The sequence below is a fragment of the Schistocerca serialis genome, chromosome 6, assembly GCF_023864345.2.
Source record: "Schistocerca serialis cubense isolate TAMUIC-IGC-003099 chromosome 6, iqSchSeri2.2, whole genome shotgun sequence".
Lineage (NCBI taxonomy): Eukaryota > Metazoa > Arthropoda > Insecta > Orthoptera > Acrididae > Schistocerca > Schistocerca serialis.
This window is the reverse complement of record NC_064643.1, coordinates 286,721,685-286,741,818: the sequence shown is the minus strand read 5'-3', so window position 1 is coordinate 286,741,818 and position 20,134 is coordinate 286,721,685. Positions and strand designations below refer to the sequence as shown.

The 20,134-nt window shown below is 42.7% G+C and overlaps 1 protein-coding gene across 1 annotated transcript in view; it reads right to left on the bottom strand.

The window, feature by feature from the left end:
- Positions 1 to 18,705, bottom strand: part of LOC126484824 (uncharacterized) — a 134,819-nt gene extending 116,114 nt beyond the window's left edge. The window contains exons 1-2 of the mRNA XM_050108420.1: positions 18,614 to 18,705; positions 7,364 to 7,578 (exon numbers count right to left, since the gene is read on the bottom strand). Of these exons, the coding sequence (XP_049964377.1) occupies positions 7,364 to 7,578; positions 18,614 to 18,705 (307 nt within the window). The remainder of the gene's footprint in view (positions 1 to 7,363; positions 7,579 to 18,613) is intronic.
- Between the last annotated feature and the right edge of the window lie 1,429 nt (positions 18,706 to 20,134).

The following is a 20,134-nucleotide window of genomic DNA, read 5'->3' as shown; positions in this document are numbered from 1 at the left end:
TCGGCTTTCGGCTTCCCAGGGCATCTTCAGGAGACAACTGACTGTCGCAAACACAGATAAACATGATTTTCAACGTACAAAGAAATTATTTGTACAGAAGATACAAAAGTGACAGTTAACATAGGAAAATATTACAATAACTACGTTAGCTAAAAAAGGGGGGAAACAAAGTGTATAGAGATACGTATAACAAGACATAGAAACAAAACGAATTTACAGTTAGACTCTAATATTTGTAACGTAAACTTAACTAAACGAAGTGGAAAATGGAGATCGAGTCTGATCATTTAATACTAGTCTGGCATTCTGTCTCGTGTGTTTCTTGATTCCACTATTTCCAGTAGGGTTATCTTTATGCCATTTTCGACAAAATGTAAAACTACACGTTCTACATCATAACGGACGGTTTTCTGCTAAAAGATTATCAGCAAAATTCGATAATTCTTCCCCAATCGCCAGCTTCTCTGATGTTCACGTAGCCTAATTGCCTGACTCCTGACGCCTGACTGCCCAGTACACACTTTTTCACACTGCTTGCAAGTGATTTTATATACGCTGCTCTGTGCCAAGTGCTGCATTTTGTCTTTACTATTGAACAAAAGTTTTGATACGTTATTGGTATTATAAAATGAGCGCTGTAGTCGTGAGACTTTAATTTTTTTTGCAGAATTGTCTGAAATGTTGCCAATGTATAGAATTTTGCACCAGGCTTTGAAATTATAGAGTGATTGCTGTTGGAGAGCTTACAGAAATGGTGTAATTTTATTCGTTTTCTTTTTTCGTAGAATGTTATCAACCAGGCAGAGCTATAACCGTTGTTGGAGGCGATTTGCTTGGTTTGTAGTTCTGTTTGAAAGGCTGATTTGGATAGCGGAACAGATCTGATGCACCATTGAATGGAAAACTGCTTGTTTGTGGTTGTGTGGATGTTCGGAGCTTGCAGGGATTAGTGTTACAGTAGCTATGTTTTTTCTGTAAATGCTAAATGCTTGTTTTCTTGTACTAATATTTAGGTCCAAGAAGTTTATAGAAGAGCCTCTCAGCTCCATCATTGTAAACCTACTAGCGAAAGATCTTATCATTTAAAAAACCAGTTTTAAACCAAAGTTTGGTATCAAAAATTCCTTGCCTTTAGTTTACAAAATTAAAGATATGCAAATCCTTCCCAGTTCTAAACCAGTATCATCTGACGCCACTAGATTATTTTACAAATGTTCCTACTGATGAATCCATAAACATATAAATAGATCCTCTGCATAAATCCAAAGTAAATCCTGTAGAAGTACACGACATAATTGATGCTACTCAAATCTGTGTAAAAGAGAATTACTTCCAGTTTCAAATGGTTCAAATGGCTCTATGCACTATGGGACTTAACATCTGAGGTCATCAATCCCCTAGACTTAGAACTACTTAAACTTAACTAACCTAAGGACACCACACACATCCATGCCTGAGGCAGGATTCGAACCTGCGACCGTAGCAGCAGCGCGGTTCCGGACTGAAGCACCTAGAACCTCTCGGCCGCAACGGCCAGCACTTCCAATTTCAAAACGAGTGTTATAGTCAGTCTGATGGCTAGCTATGGGTTGACATCTTAGTCCTAAACTATTTGCAGTTTTCATGAACAATATCGAACAAATTTTCTTACAGAAAGAGCCACTGAATTTAACAATTAAGTACTGGCCCTGATATGTCGATAATGTGCTGTGTTTGTGGACTGGTACCGCTGGACAGATACATTACTACAGCATTTAAACTCGGTTGAGAAACACCACGGGTTAACCAGTGTTCTCTGTCTGACGCCGCCTTCCAGGATATGACATCAGACAGTGACAGGACTACGTTTGGTCAGCGCAGGTAGCTTTCGGTGAAGCTTCCACAGAAAATTTCGCTGGATCTATCGTAGAAATCATCGAGATCCCCTGCAGGTAAGTAGGCCATCAATCTGCAGGGTCTTCTTTGGAGCCACTGCGTGAGTCACTTAGCAAATTTAACGGAATCATGCTTCGTGTAAGACAGGCTTAAAGGATACAAAATTTGTGTGCACAGGTTATATGGCCTGTAACTGAAAAAAAGTTCCGGATTAGTCCCCCATTTGGATCTCTAACGGGATACTGCCAAGGGACAGGCGACCAAAAGAAAAAGATGGAATAACCAATGAAAGGGTAATATTCCGGGTGTCGGAGCGGGGAATGTTAAGTCTGAATGTAATAGAGAGATTAGAAAATCTGAAAACGGAAATGACAAGGCTCAATCTAGAGAGACTGGGAGTTAGTGAAAAGCAGTCGAAAGAAGACAGGGTTTTATGCTCAGAAGAATGCAGTGTAATATCAACAGCAGCAGAAAATGGTTTTATACAACTGCAGTAGCAGTTGTTTGATTAAGAAAATAGGCCAGAGAGTGAGTTAAATTCAAGAATTCCGTGATATGATTATTCTCTTCAGAATTGACAGCAAAGCAACGCAAACAATAACAATTCAGGTACATATGTCGACGTCACAAGCAGGGGATGAAGAGAGAGAGGAAGTGTATGAGGGCCTTGAAAGAAGAGAGAAGAAATCTAATAATCGTAGAGAATTGGAACGCTGTAGGATGGGACGGGGAGGGGGGAATCGGTTACGAGAGAATGTGGGGTCCGTAGTAGGAATGAGAGAGGATAAACACTGAGTTATGTAATAAATTTCAGCTAGTAATAGCGAATATACTACTCAGAAGTCACGAGAGTTGGAGATGTACTTGGCAAAGGCCGAGAAACACGGGAGGCTTCCAGCCGAATTACATCATCGTGTGACAGAGATTCCGAAACCAGGGATGGATTGCAAGGCGTACCCAGGAGCAGAAATTGATTCAGATAATAACTCAATAATGATGAAGAGTAGGCTGCAGTTTAAGAGAAACGTCTGAAAGGACCAGAGCGGAAAGAAGTGGCTAAATGTAGCATTGAGGGATGATGAGAGCCGTTTAAAGTTCCCTAAGGCTTCAGACGCTGCGATACTGAATATAACAATAAGCGGTTTAATTGAAGGTGAACGGATGTATCTAAAAAAGACTATCACGAAAGTTGGACAGAAAAATAAGCGTACAAGGAAGGTAACTGCGAAGAAAATTAATTCAATTAATCGACGAAAGAAGTACAACGTGATTACGAAACGTCAGGACTACAGGAATAGAAGTCAGTTAGGAGCGCAGGAGTGCAGGAAAGTTAAAGCGAAATGCTTGCAGGAAAACTATGACGAAATCGAAAACGGAATGGTCGTTAAAAAGACAGATCCAGAATACAGAAAGGTCAGAACAACTTAAGATGGAAATAAAAGCAAAGACGTGATCATTAAAAAGTGCAACGGAGCGGGAATTCTACTGCCGGATGATGAGGAGAGAGAGGCTGGTTGGAAAGAGTATACTGAAGACTTACATGAAGGGAAGGAACTGTCTGATGACGTGATAGTAGAAGAAAATTGAGTCGATATGGAAGAGATAAGGCATTCAGTATTAGAGTCAAATTTAAAAGAGCTTTGGGAGACTTGAGATCAAATAAGGCAGTAGGCATAAATACCATACCTTCGGAATATATAAAATCATTGGGGAAAGTGGCAACCAGAGGGCTAATCAAGTTGGTTTGTAGCATCTGTAAGACTGGATATATACAATCAGACTTTCGGAAAAACATCATCCACATAGTTCCTTAGACAACAAGAGCACATAAGTGCAAGAACTATCGCTCAGTCAGCTTAACGGTTTATGCATCCAAGTTGATAACGAGAAAAATATATAGCCGAATAGAAAAGGAAACTGAGGACGGAAATAAACGAAAGGTTGAAGATTGGTATTAAAATTCAGTGGGAACGCATGTCAATGATAAGATTCGGTAACCAGAAGAAAGTAATGACGAGCGGTAGAAACGAGAATAGCGAGAAACTTAATATGAAAGCTGGAGGCTACGAAGTAGACAAAGTTAAGTAATTTTGCTAACTTGGAAGCAGAGTAACAAGTGGCAGACGAAGCAAGGAAGACATAAAATGTAGACTGTCACAGTCAAACAGGGCGTCCTGGATAAAAGAAGTCAACTAGTATCAAACATCGGCCTTAATTTGAGGGTGAATTTTCCTAGAATATACGTCTGAAGCACAGCAGTGTATGGAAACGCGTTATGGACTATGGGAAAGAAGGGAACAAAGCGTCTGAGACAACGTGTTACAGAAAGATGCTGAAAATTAGCGAGACTAATAAGGTAAGAAATGAGGAGGTTATCTCCAGAATTGACAAGGAAAGGAAGATGTTGAGAACACTGACAAGAAGAAGGGATAGAACGACAGAATATGTGTTAAGACATCAGGGAATAACCTCCATGGTACTAGAGGAAGCAGTTGAGGGAAAAAATTGTATGGGAGAACAGAGACTGTAACACATCCAACAAATAATTGAAGATATCAGGTGCAAGTGCTACCATGACATGAAGAGGTTGGCACAGGAGAGAAAGTCGTGCTAGGTCGCATCAAACCAGTACGAAAATTGATGAAACCCCCGCCCCCCCCCCCCCCCCCAAAAAAAAGAAAGGCAGTCTCTAGTAATACTATTGCGACTCGCTTGTGGTGGCTTACAGTGGACATTCCAAATAATCCTAGGCCAGTGCTGCTACGGCCTGGCTGGTACACCTTTTGAAACTCCAGATTAGTCTCTTTGGCTGTTCTAGTGCCACTCAAGTAGTCGTTATCCTATTTAGGAATCTCGAGCCGGTCTGTCCTAACTTCCTGAACTGCGACCTTGTGCAGTTTTAGTAGCCAGTGAGAATCGAGAAAAACGTTTCCTGGGAGAAGGGCGAGTCGGCAATTTATCGCTGTCGAGCGGTACTGTCCCATCAGCTGCTAAGCGCAGTTATTGCGAGGAATCGGAGATCTGGACGCTTTTCGAGTCGTTGTAACTCCACAGCATAACTGGATGTTGCATGACACGCTGCCCGATGCATTTTAACTAAAACTTGGATGTCATATGATGCCTATCCTTCAGTTGAAAGTACGTGGCGCCTGTCAGCGAAGCGGAGTTAGAGAATGAGTAAATTAAAGAAAGGAATAAGCAACGTAGGAAAATCAGTTCTACATCTACGTCTAGTTACATACTCTGCAGGCCACCGTATGGGGTATGGTGGAGGATACCACCCACCATTACTATTCTTTCTCTTTGCTATTCTTCTCGCAAATGGAGGGAGGGAAAAAGGACTATCTATATGCCTCCACATGATCCTTAATTTTACTTGTCTTCATGGTCCTTACACTAATTGCACGTTGACGGCAGTGGAATCATTCTGCAGTCAGCTGAAAATGTCAGTTCTCTAAATTTTCTCCATGGTGTTCCTCGAAAAGAAGGTCGTCTTCCCTCCAGGGGTCCCCATTTGTTGACGAATCATCTCACTAACATTCGCAAGTTGATCAAATCAACAGGTAAAATTCTACCAGCACGCCTCTGATTGCTTCGATATCTTCCTTCAATCCGACCAGGTGGGTTTCCAAACACTCGACCAGTACTCGAGAAAAGTATTCTTCTCGTGGTCTCCTTCGTAGATGTGCTACAAGGCACTCTTCCAATGAACCGAAATCGCCTTCCATACCACTGACCTTTCTTGCTTGTTCCATTTCATATCGCTCTGCAGCATTACATCCAGATATTTAATCGATGTGACTGTGCAAGCAGCATGCCACTAAAACTGTATTGCAATATTACTGGACTGTTTTCCATACTCATCTGCATTAACTTACGTTTTGCTATATTTGGCGCAAGCTGCCATCCATCACACATTACAGAAATTCTGGTTAGGTCGGCCTGTATCCATCTACTGCCACTCAACGAAGATACTTTACAGCGTCATCAGCAATCAGTCGCAGACTGCTGTTTCTCCTACCCTCAGATCATTCATGTATATAGAAAACAAGAACGGTCCTACTAAACTTCCCTAGGGCATACCTGTCGATACGTTTGTCTCTGATGAACCAGTCGCTTGGTGTTACGCGCTGGTCGACAAATACGCAATATCTACAACCTGAATAAGGTGCCAGTGCTTAGAGTATTTTGTAATGTGACTTAGATGTTTTCAGCTTTTTCTGTTGCTTCTCAACGACAGGGATCCCTATTTGCATATCCTGCATGCGGCGGTCTGTGCGACGGTCAAACAAATGGTTATGTCTGCACGATCTTCATGCGTGAATGATTTTTGTAGGTGAATTTTAAGACTTCAGTTTCCATTTTACTGTCTTCTATTGCCACACCAAGCTGGTCGATAAGTGTCTGGATAGAAGACTCTGCGATTTTATGTGATACCATAATTTTCTCGGGATCCAGAAGTTTAAGTTAAATTTTGAATCTCCCACCACTAGAATCATTGCGATTTTCAGCCTGCCGGAAGTATTACGCGCAACTTATTGAGACGGTAACGTTATTTTTTGTAACGTCAGTAATTTTCAGATTACGACCAACTAACTGTTAACTGTGCTCAATTTTACTTTATGAACTTTTCTTCGTAAAACACATGGTCATCAAAAACAGAGTATTTTCGTAAAGAATGAGTTTGAGGATAATGGTTACTGACACATACTTTAGTTGTGCTGAAGCTCGATTATGGTGAAAGAAACTGTTAGTTTTTTCTATATATTCATCAGTGATATTACACTTGAAACACAATCTATCCCTTGTAGTGACTTCTTCGAATCATTTCAAATCTCTAGGAGAGACAGATCAGTAAGCAGACATTGCTGAAAAACGTGCTACAAGAGTAATGTGTGATACTCACGCACGAACATCTTGTAGACATCCGTTTAAGAAGTTAGGCATTTTGGCTACTGTTTCACAGTATATCTATTCCTTCATGAAGTTTGTTGTAAATAATCCACTGCAGTTTAAAAGGAACAATGATGCACTTAATTACAATAACAGAAGAAAAATGTCATTAATTACTCCACATTAAGGTTGACTCTAGCACAAAAAGTGTTTACCTTGCTCCCACGAAAAGTTTGATTATTTACCCAAAGACGTTAAATGTTTGACAGACAAGGAAGTAAAATTTGAAAAGAAACTGAAAAAGTTTCTCTTTGTCAGCCCCTTCTGCTCCGTAGAAGAACTTCTAATTTTGGAATTTGTAAAACGTGATGGGTAGAAGTTATTAACTCACAGCAGTACTTACAAAGTTGTAGATATTCTTACTTACATATGAACGTGTAAGTGAATGTAAAATGACTCGCTCCACATCTTTACGATTATTTAAACAGAAGATCCACGAAACAATAATTGTCGGAATAACGAAGTTGTCAATAACTATAGATCATAACACACTAAATTATTTGCCATCATATTTCGCAACGAAACAGCTAATTACCCATAGCGCTTTCCATCGCCTCGATGAACTCGTCTCTGTTGAGTGACAACCCAGAGTATTTGTAACCAGGAATGCTGCCTGACAGCTTCCTCTGTTGGTCATATTTTTGGCCTTCCTTGCAGAAGAAATGTTCCCGCAGCTTGCACATGCCTCTGGAGTCCAACTTCTCTAGAAGGTCAGCTTCGAAGGCATCGTCTTCATCAACCTCATCAAAGCTGAAAAGAAGTGAAAAAAAGCTGAAGAAGTGGGAACCAATCATTTTACAGTCTGGAGCCTATCTAGTGGTCATGAAGGAGTTTTCTGATTCCCTACAAATTTATCATCAGATAAACCAAAACCTGGCAAGGTGCGAGTAGGAATCGCGCATTAAGGGTTCCGTACAAACTTAATTATTTAAATAGACAAATCATCCATTTCGGGAATCGAATATCTCTACCATTTTTGCCTCTTGTCACCATTGATACTGGCAAGATTTCAATCCCAAGGATTCCAAAATTTTGTAGAATATTTTAATTTCAATAATGTAAATGTGACATAAAGTCATGCAGGAGGCTGGCTACTGTAACTACACTCCTGGAAATGGAAAAAAGAACACATTGACACCGGTGTGTCAGACCCACCATACCTGCTCTGGACACTGCGAGAGGGCTGTACAAGCAATGATCACACGCACGGCACAGCGGACACACCAGGAACCGCGGTGTTGGCCGTCGAATGGCGCTAGCTGCGCAGCATTTGTGCACCGCCGCCGTCAGTGTCAGCCAGTTTGCCGTGGCATACGGAGCTCCATCGCAGTCTTTAACACTGGTAGCATGCCGCGACAGCGTGGACGTGAACCGTATGTGCAGTTGACGGACTTTGAGCGAGGGCGTATAGTGGGCATGTGGAAGGCCGGGTGGACGTACCGCCGAATTGCTCAACACGTGGGGCGTGAGGTCTCTACAGTACATCGATGTTGTCGCCAGTGGTCGGCGGAAGGCGCACGTGCCCGTCGACCTGGGACCTGACCGCAGCGACGCACGGATGCACGCCAAGACCGTAGGATCCTACGCAGTGCCGTAGGGGACCACACCGCCACTTCCCAGCAAATTAGGGACACTGTTGCTCCTGGGATATCGGCGAGGACCATTCGCAACCGTCTCCATGAAGCTGGGCTATGGTCCCGCACTCCGTTAGGCCGTCTTCCGCTCACGCCCCAACATCGTGCAGCCCGCCTCCAGTGGTGTCGCGACAGGCGTGAATGGAGGGACGAATGGAGACGTGTCGTCTTCAGCGATGAGAGTCGCTTCTGCCTTGGTGCCAATGATGGTCGTATGCGTGTTTGGCGCCGTGCAGGTGAGCGCCACAATCAGGACTGCATACGACCGAGGCACACAAGGCCAACACCCGGCATCATGGTGTGGGGAGCGATCTCCTACACTGGCCGTACACCACTGGTGATCGTCGAGGGGACACTGAATAGTGCACGGTACATCCAAACCGTCATCGAACCCATCGTTCTACCATTCCTAGACCGGCAAGGGAACTTGCTGTTCCCACAGGACAATGCACGTCCGCGTGTATCCCGTGCCACCCAACGTGCTCTAGAAGGTGGCCAGCAAGATCTCCGGATCTGTCCCCCATTGAGCATGTTTGGGACTGGATGAAGCGTCGTCTCACGCGGTCTGCACGTCCAGCACAAACGCTGGTCCAACTGAGGCGCCAGGTGGAAATGGCATGGCAAGCCGTTCCACAGGACTACATCCAGCATCTCTACGATCGTCTCCATGGGAGAATAGCAGCCTGCATTGCTGCGAAAGGTGGATATACACTGTACTAGTGCCGACATTGTGCATGCTCTGTTGCCTGTGTCTATGTGCCTGTGGTTCTGTCAGTGTGATCATGTGATGTATCTGACCCCAGGAATGTGTCAATAAAGTTTCCCCTTCCTGGGACAATGAATTCACGGTGTTCTTATTTCAATTTCCAGGAGTGTATAAAAACTAGTAGTTCTCCATTCAGATTGACTGGGTTGCAATGTTAAAGACAAAAATAAGGTAAGGAATAACTTTGTTGCTCATATGATGCGTTTCGGAATTTATCCATCATCAGACATCCAGGATCGTTCCTTGTCTGATGTTTGGCTTTTACCACTGACCCAGTCAGCTTGAATCCATAAATACTGAACGCTTTGATTTCTGGTTTGACGACGGATAACAAATGACAAAAGAAATTTTTTTTGTATGATTTAATAACAAATTAACACTTAACACTTTTTTCTTTCACTGGTACTGTGAAACCTTACTTCTTGCCAAATTTCACCATTGTAAATCAACAGGAATTACCCTATAGGTTTTGATGAGAGAGTTTGCGAACGTCAAAATATATGACATAAGTGGCAATACCTTTTGACTGCATTGACTTACAAGCTAACATTTATTATACTGGCAAGGGACCACAGACATTATTGTGTGACATGAATTTCAACTTGATCCATGTACCCATTCTTAGAAAAAGGGGTCTTAATAGATGTATGGATAGCAAATGAAACATTTACATAGCTGCTGGTGAACCTTTTGGGATGTAAGGTTGTGGTCCAAGAAACTTTAGTATTCCTGATGTTTCGTTCAGGACTGCACTGGACATCCTCAGAGGCGCTCCTGCACTGAGTCTTGCCGACTGACCAGTCGGATTTTTTTTTCTTTATTGTGATTTCATTCCTCTGCCCCATATGGGGCAGGGGACGGCTGTCAGCGGCACAATCCGCCGCTCTTCAGCCGGGTGGCATGACAACTAATACAAGAGTAAAATGTTACATATAAGGCAATAAAAGAGGGGGACATAAAACAGCGTACAGGGAGATAATGGAGGTAATAATACACTGACATGGAGACGATCATGGGGGGACAATTAAAAAAGTCGACAGAAAGTTAAAAAACACATTTGGCTATTCTTAAAACACAAAGAAGAAAAAAATGGTTCAAATGGCTCTGAGCACTATGGGACTTAACATCTGAGGTCATCAGTCCCCTAGAACTTAGAACTACTTAAACCTAACTAACCTAAGGACACCGAGCGAGGTGGCGCAGTGGTTAGACACTGGACTCGCATTCGGGAGGACGATGGTTCAATCCCGCGTCCGGCCATCCTGATTTAGGTTTTCCGTGATTTCCCTAAATCGCTTCAGGCAAATGCCGGGATGGTTCCTTTCACAGGGCACGGCCGACTTCCTTCCCCGTCCTTCCCTAATCCGATGAGACCGATGACCTCGCTGTCTGGTCTCCTTCCCCAAAACAACCAACCAAACTAAGGACATCACACACACCCATGCCCAAGGCAGGATTCGAACCTGCGACGTAGCGGTCGTGTGGTTCCAGACTGAAGCGCCTAGAACCGCTCGGCCACATCGGCCGGCCACAAAGAAGACACTGAAGGGACACGCACAGGTTAAAAGTCGGCCACAGTATTAAAAACACTCCAGAACAACACACTTTAAACCCACTTGGAGCACACACGATGAAAAATAGAACTGCCAGGTGGGACCTGCCGAGGGAGAGGCCAAAGAGGATGGAAAAGGAGGGGAGAGCAAGGTGCAGCAGGGAAGGGTGACCGTTCGGACGTTCGAGAGCGACATAAATACTGTAGGAAAGAGGGCATGGTCAAAGTAACACGTGATGAGCAGAGATAATCCTTGTCAGAGATAAGACTTAACTACCGATTGTCGTCTTGTCAAAGATAAAACTGTCTAGCGATTCTACTGGCCACATGTCGCTAAGTTTCATTGCCTCCTCTTTCCTATTAAAACTATCTTGATGCTTATAAATTTCAATGGCTTCTCTAAATAGTCGTGGATAATAATTTGACGTTGTAGATAAAATTTCTGTTTCAGAAAACGCCCTCCTCTGTCGACATGTGGTGTATACAAAATTTCGTGTACGTGAGGTAAAGTTTATATTGGAACTACCAAGGGGAACGTAAATACACGGCTAAAAGAGTACAAAGTCTTTGCCAACTAGGAAAAATAGAGAATTCAGTTGTAGCAGAGCATGCTCTTCAGTCAGGAAACCACGAAGTGAACTTTTCTGACAAGATGACAATCGATAGTTGATTTTTATCTCTGAGAAGGATTATCTCTGCTCATCGCGTGTTACTTTGAACCAGGCCCCCACAACCGCACGAGTGGTCGACTGTAAAGAGCGGACATATTGAATAGCTGGGCGGCAGCCATTAGAGTGGTAAACTGACGTGCGGAGTTCGGATGTTTATACATCGCTTTTGGTTATAAAATGCCTTCCCTCGAGTTAGGTCACAAACATAATGCCTCATTTAAATACGTTACTACAATATACTTTTTAATTTATGAACAAACACCAACTAGTCACTGTTTATGAATTTATCTTACGTACTACATGGAATCTGCCGTAGCTAAAAGTTATGTACTGGATCCCTGGCATTTTTCGTAGTTCATTTACGATAGATGTACGCAAAACGCATCAAAATACTGGAAGATTTGCCCACTATATTAATAGATATTTTCTGACTCTACCTTGCTTTAGATTTTATGACGAGAAGTGCGTTATATATGGCATAGTGTTTTGGCAACTCACGATCAAGTTTCAACCTAACCTAGACCATGAAAACATTACCGATCAGCCAACTTTCTTCAAAATGATCAGAACATTTAAAATGGTATTCTTTCGGTCGGAAATCTTGCCTCCTGACGGCGTGTAAGTATTTTTGTAACAGCTCTGGTTTTGAGAAAGCAAACCTGCAAATAGATGCACAGACATTATGCTAATACCGTGTTACAAAAACATTTACGCAAGTGCACTGACATACAAAACAACTTAAAATATTCACATACCTGTGAAATGTAATATTCGTTCCTTTCTCGAATTTATTTGTACAATTAATCGCTGCACAACTCTTCACCATTGTACACCTTTTGATTGGAACGTACAGACAGTAGAATTACGAGTAACAAATACTGTATGTACGCTCCAACAAATATACAACGTTGAATCAGGGTCTTCATAAACAACAATACTACACAACACATCAGACTACAACCACTATAATGGCGTCCCGCCGAAGGTTCAAATTATCCCGCGACTGCAGCGCCATCAGTGAGTCTAGTCATTTTTTACAAGGTCTTTGCTCTGAACACGCCCCCTTTTCTACAGTATTTATGTCGTTCTCGGACGTCCGACTGGTCAGTCGGCAAGATTCAGCGGAGGAGCGCTTCTGAGGATGTCAAGCGCAGTCCTGGACGAAACGTCAGGAACGGAAGAGTTTGTTGGGCCACGACTTTATCCTGGACGAAATGTCAGGAACGGAAGAGTTTCTTGGACCACAACCTTACATCCCGAAAGGTCTACCAGCAGCTATGACATCCGGTTGTGAAAGCCTTCATGCTGTGATACAAATTTACAGATTTCTGATTTTCTCCTTTGATTGTGCTGTGAAACCTCGATGCTTGCCAAATTACATGATTTTAGGCCAATGGGATGCATCTTATGAGTTGTGATGTGTGAGTTTGCGAGTATCAAAATACGTGACCATAATGATCGTAGCTTTTGGTTGCAGTGACTTAGAAGCTTACATGCATCACACCGTCAAAGGTCTATAGACCTTAGGGCCTACTTTCCTGAGTGAAAGGGCTCTGAACAGACAGATGGACAGACAAACAGTCTGATATCAAATGCCAAAAAAATGTTTCAATGTGATATAATTACAAATTTAAAGCCTTTCTTTTTGTCAAATTGCTATTACATGGCGATGAAGTGGCGTTGTTCGTTCACTCACGCGTTATTTTTGGTAACAAGATAAAAATTAATCTTGATAATATTCTTCATTCAGTGCGTGTCTGCAGTAAGAAGTATATCTACATCAACTGATAAAAACACTTATACGACCATCTGTGTACAGGTTATCCGAAATTATTGCATTTTGATTTTTACATACTACAGTCTCGCTGTTCTATGTCATATTTAATTAATAACGATGGTTGCGTTATGCAGCATCCGTTGTGAAAGGTCAGATATATTCTAATAGTGTAAGTCGGGGGACTGTGTTCGCACTCATATAAATCCATGCATAGTTTGTTACATTTTAGTCAAAACCTGGTGCAGAGGCTTTATGTTTCAGAGTTTCAACCGTTCTATACGTTATTTGTTTTAAGATATAACTGCGTTGGTCATTTATCTTTGACAGTCATGGTCTCAGTTAGACATGCGCAATGTTCCCCGCCATATTGATATGCAGCGCGTCATCTAGGTCTACTTATAAGGGAACCTCCCCATCGCACCCCCCTCAGATTTAGTTATAAGTTGGCACAGTAGATAGGCCTTGAAAAACTGAACACAGATCAATCGAGAAAACAGGAAGAAGTTGTGTGGAACTATGAAAAAATAAGCAAAATATACAAACTGAGTAGTCAATGTGCAAGATAAGCAACATCAAGGATAACGTGAGCTCAGGAACGCCGTGGTCCCGTGGTTAGCGTGAGCAGCTGCGGAACGAGAGGTCCTTGGTTCAAGTCTTCCCTCGAGTGAAAAGTTTAATTTCTTATTTTCAGACAATTATTATCTGTCCGTGTGTCCTTCCGATGCGAGGTAACTACGCCGTAGTATGGGGACGCTACACCTAAACAAACATCGAAACTGTTGCATTCATTTGTTGCAGTTTATGTGACAAACTCTTATGTTTTCATCACTTTTTTGGGAATGATTATCACATCCACAAGAAAAGCTAAATCGGGCAAGGTAGAAGAATCTTTTTACCCATTCGCCAAGTGTACAAATTAGGTTGGTCGACAACATATTCCTGTCATGTGATGCACATGCCGTCACCACTGTCGTATAGAATATATCAGACGTGTTTTCCTGTGGAGGAATCGGTTGACCTATGACCTTGCGATCAAATGTTTTCCGTTCCCATTGGAGAGGCACGTCCTTTCGTCTACTAATCGCACGGTTTTGCGGTGCGGTCGCAAAACACAGACACTAAACTTATTACAGTGAACAGAGACGTCAATGAACGAACGGGCAGATCATAACTTTTCGAAAATAAAGAAAGTAAACTTTTCAGTCGAGGGAAGACTTGAACCAAGGACCTCTCGTCCCTCAGCTGCTCATGCTAACCACGGGACCACGGCGCTCCTCAGTCCACAGTCTCCTTGATGTTGCCTATCTTGCGCATGGGCTACTCAGTTTGTATAATTCGTTTATTTTTTTCATAGTCCCACACAACTTCTTCCTGTTTTCTCGATTGATCTGTGTTCAGTTTTTCAAGGCCTATCCACTGTGCCAACTTATAACTAAATCTGAGGGGGATGCGATGGGGAGGTTCCCTTGTTAGTTTCACGGGAGCTCCCGAGGCCCACAGCGCGGCGTCCTTGGAGACGAGGCGCTCGCCGGAGCTTAAGTCTTGGTGGTGACTTAGTACCTACGTACCGCACTTTTAAAATGACTACGCCTATTCAGGCTGTTTTAGTTTTATTTCTGGACCATGCCCTCGTAGAGTTATTGTAGAATCAGGTTTATCCTCTGAAGAAGGCACAATTACTTGGGCTGAGACCTAGGTAAAGGTTGGTTTCATTACAGCAATCGAGGCTGATAGTTTCTGAAATATTAAATAAAATAGTAATAAGAGCAGCATTTATGCCACATTCAGCGTGGGTACAGTTAACGCAGTTAGCTAATTTCATGTTCCATGGATCATTTTGAACGATAAACCATAATGATATGGAACGAGTCATTTACATTCAAATCGCAAATTAATTTGTAAGTATGGCTACATGCTAAACATTAATAATTCTTTTTATTTCTTTCGAACATCAATTCATGAGCGGCCTGAAGGTGCTACAGGTTCCTCCCAACTTACTACCTGACTGCTCCTAAGTCTGTTCTTAGTACAAAAATATCTGTACATTCGTATAGGAATGAATTACTTGTCGAAGTGTAATCTATGAAATGCCTTGCTACATTAGGTCCCATTCACTTTCTAACTAGTATTTTTTCACCTATTCTCTTGATAACGCACTGTATGTATTCCGAACTTCTCTCACTATCTTCCGGGTTTGCTACTTTGTTATAGACAACCGCTTCATCTGCGAACAGCCTTAGAGAGCATCCGACGCTTTTTACTGCCCTATCACACCTAGGGGTACACCGAAAATCACCTTTACTTCTGTCGATTTTGTTCCGTTAAGAGAGGCGTGTTGAGTTCGGTCCAGACGCAAATCTGCTCCAACACCTGATAAGCGCGGATTTCCTTGACTAAACGGCAGCGCAGGAAGATGTCAAATGCGTTCCTGAAGTCAGGGAACACGGCATCAACTTGAGTGCCTTTGTCTACAGCACTGTGGATCTCATGCAGGAACAGAGCAAGCTGAGTTTCGCAGGATCTCTGTTTGCGGAATCCATGTTGATTTTTATAGAGGAAATTTTCCTTCTCCAAGAACGTCATGTTCGTGAACACACGCTATAACTCTACAACAGATTGAGGTCAACAATATAGGTCTATAATTGTGTGCATCTGTCCTACAGCCCCACTTAGAAACAGAAATGACATACGCTTTCTTCCTGTCGCTAGGTACCCTTCGTTGTTCAAGTGGTCTACAATAAATTACTGCCAGGTGGGGGACAACTTTTCTCGCAGGTGAAACAATTTTGGAAGACCGAATTCAGTATTTCGGCCTTCTTTCTGTAATCTTCCATTTCGGTACCAGTATGGTCACTGAATGAATGAATAGATGAATTTGACCCACTTACTGGTTTTACATACAACCAAAACCTCTTCAGTATTGCCATAAGGAATTTTCGATACTCCGGATGCCATTAGTAGAGAGTCATAGGAGATTCTGGTAAGAATTTTGCCGACACCAGCGTCAGAATTCCTGGAATTGATAAAACCAGCTTCGGCTTTCCCAGAATCGCTGACGCCAGCACCTGGCACTCTGGCAATTTCTCCCTGTGGCCAACGGGGTTACACATTTTGTGAAAACACAAGGAGGCATCGGGGCACCAGTGACATGCATGCTTGGTCCCCCAGCCTTCCAGCAATTTTAATTTTTATAGTTCAATTGCAATGTGCCATCATTTACCATCTGTACATCCATATACACTATGTGATAAAAGTATCAGGACACCTGACTGAAAATGACTTACAAGTTCGTGGCGACCTCCATCAGTAATGCTGCAGTTCAATATGGTGTTGGCCCACCCTTAGTCCTGATGACAGCTTCCACTCTCGCAGGCATACGTTCAATCAGGTGCCGGAAGGTTTCTTGGGGAGTGACAGCCCATTCTTCACAGGGAACGATGTCGGTTGGTGAGACCTGGCACGAAATCGGCATTCGAAAACATCCCAAAGGTGTTCTATAGAATTCAGTCAGGACTCTGTGCAGGCCAGTTCATTACAGGGATGTTAGTGTTGTGTAACCACTCCGCCCAGGTCATGCATTATGAATAGGTGTTCGATCGTATTGTAAGATGCAATCGCCATCAACGAATTGCTCTTCAATAGTGGGAAGCAAGAAGGTGCTTAAAGCATCAGTCTAGGCCTGTGCTGTGATAGTGCCACGCAAAATAACAATGGTTGCAAGACCCCTTCATGAAACACACGACCACACCATAACACCACCGACTCCGAATTTTACTGTTGGCATTACACTTGCTGGCAGATGACGTTCAACGGCCATTCGCCATACCCACATCCTGCCATCGGATCGCCACATTGTGTACTGTGATACGTCACTCCACACAATGTTTTTCCACTGTTCAATCATTACACCAAGAGAGGAGTCGTTTGGCATTTACTGGCGTGATTTGTGCCTTATGAGCAGCCGCTCGACCATGAAATCCTGCCTAACTGTCATAGTATTTGCCGGCCGGGGTGGCCGAGCGGTTCTAGGCGCTACAGTCTGGAACCGCTCGATCGCTACGGTCGCAGGTTCGAATCCTGCCTCGGGCATGGATGTGTGTGATGTCCTTAGGTTAGTTAGGTTTAAGTAGTTCTAAGTTCTAGGGGACTGATGACCTCAGATGTTAAGTCCCATAGTGCTCAGAGCCATTTGAACCATTTTTGTCATTGTATTTGCAGTGGATCCTGATGCAGTCTGGAATTCCTGGGTGATGGTCTGGATAGATGTCTGCCTATTACACATTCAGACCATCTTTAACTGTCGGTAGTCTCTGTCAGTCAACAGACGAGGTCGGCCTGTACGCTTTTGTGCTGTACGTGTCTCTTCACGTTTCCACTTCACTGTCACTAGAGAAACCGTGTACCTAGGGATGTTTAGGAGTGTGGAAATCTCGCTTACAGACATATGACACAAGTACACCCAGTCAGCTGATCATGTCCGAAGTCCATGAATTCCACGGAGAGCCCCATTCTACTCTCTCTCTCTAGATGTCTAAAGACTAATGAGGTCGCTGATATGGTGCACCTAGCAGAAGGTGGCAGCACAATGCACCTAATATGAAAAACGTATGCTTTTGGAGGTGTCCGGATACTTTTGATCACATAGTGTAGTATGAAGTGCCACCACCAGTAGCAGCAGTGATCGTCAGGGAAGAAGAAGACTATCAGCAAATATTTGTCAGTTATTTCTGTTAGAACAATATGGTTATTAGTAGGAAACACCACCAATTTGCGTGGATGCATCACAGCACTCCAATGTGGTGCGCTATGATAGCAGCTGACATTATACTGCTTCCAGAGAGAACTATCACCTGTGTATTTTCATAGATGTGCTGACCTATTGTGATTAATTAATTTTGTTTATACTTAGGTTTTTATTGTTATTGTTACAGATGAGGATATGGATGTGTTCCAGGATGTACTAGCGCCTCTGGATGTCTGCCTGACCAGTCGGACCTGTTGACAATCCACTATACCCTAGCACAGCCACAGCAGCTACCATCCACAGCCCAAAGAGCAAATATTCCAGTGCTGGCAGAACTGCTGGGCAATGACGCAGAGGTGTTCCACTACATACTGTTACCTGAGCCGCAGCAGCAGCCTTCTACTCGAGTTTATTTGGACTACCAAGCAATCCGTAGGAATATAGTATAAGAACGAGTGACTATTACTCTTTCAGTGGTAAATTAACCATATACACAGAAATTCTTTTTTTATATTTCAACCAATTGCAGTGTACAAATACTTGACATAGTTACAACTTAGTACTGGTGCTACACCCGCATATATGCTGGCATAACATGTTATGCAAGAACCTGTATGTCAAACGCAAGAGTTATCTTCTACCTGTCTATATCATGTGCTGTTGCTGTCAGGCGATAGTTGTAGGGCTCCACTGCTTTTAGGCTGTTTGCTCTCCATTCTACGTCTGAGCACATTGGGGCATCGGTATCAAGAGGTCGAGATCTTCGTTACGAGGAAACATTTCTTGCGCTGCTTTCTGTGTGCATGTACATCAAAATTTTAGATTGAACTCGCATTTCTGCAAGTCTCAGCCTACACCTACACACACACATTTCCACTGAGTCGGTTATTGCCGAAAGTGTTGACTAAGTTCTTTTTCAAACCCTAGCTTGTCAGAACATTCCATCTAGTGGTCAAATCGCATCATAGATCTTAAGAAAAAGAACCAGTGTATCAGACACAAGCTATTACCTACACATTTATAGTTTTAATTATTTAATGAGGAAATCGAGGCACTGTTGTATCATGTCTTGCAGCATGTGGATGACCTGTTTTGTGTGTTAAGTTTCGATTTTTATAACTACAACATTTGCCCTTCACATACGAAGAAAATATTGTACTATTTCACTGCCAGTGTAAAAAAAAAAAAAAAAAAAAAAAGACTTTAACATGTCAACATGTCGTCTTTGACAATTGTAGACCAGCCGTAAAAAGTGGGGTGGGGTGAGGAATAGAACAAAACACAAGCGTAAACAAAACATGGTAGATTTAGCTACTGGACTTTAAGATGACACGATTAGAGGCAGTATAATGACAGAAAAACTTTTACTGCTCACCATTACTGTAACCATTACGAAGCATGACCACCACCCATCTTTCACATCATTACTCGGTAAATACAAAAGAACAATGTGATTTGCCCTGTCATCTTATACCCACACCAAATGCATAGGACTCGCCTGCCAAAATTGCTAGCTGAGCTACTCACTGCAGACAGTCCGTCAGATCGGTAAGAGACAAGATGGTGGAAAACTAGAACGACACACATCCTGTCTCCATATGTGTTAGCACCACATCTTATTGCACACCTGTAAGTTAACATACAGAGAGACTGTTCAGCCCCAAGATGCCACACTGTCAACCAGCACTTTACTGAACACATTTCGCGAAATGCTATGACTTCCCCCTCCCTGTCTCAACTCACCACACACACAGACACACACACACACACACATACACAGAGTTCCATCGCCGATGCATGGGTAATGCAGCACAGTCATGTATGCACTGTGGAGTACAGAGACAGTTTCCTTGGCTCCATTTTCTGGTGCAACAGGAAACTGAATTACTATCAAATAATAGTGTCATAATATTTTTTTCTGTAAGCACACACACGATGCACATTGTTACACATACGAAACAAGTAGTCTGTATGTAAATGTATATAGTCTTATTGTTGGTGTGGGTTGATATTTTTACCATGTAGCCAGAGTATCAACAAACTGTGTACTTTTCCCAAATGTTAACCCAGCACGACACTCACATGTATGACAAGAGAGCACACATGTTTTGTTGACGTGACCCAGTATCTTAAATATATCTTTATGGCTACAGATCTCTACA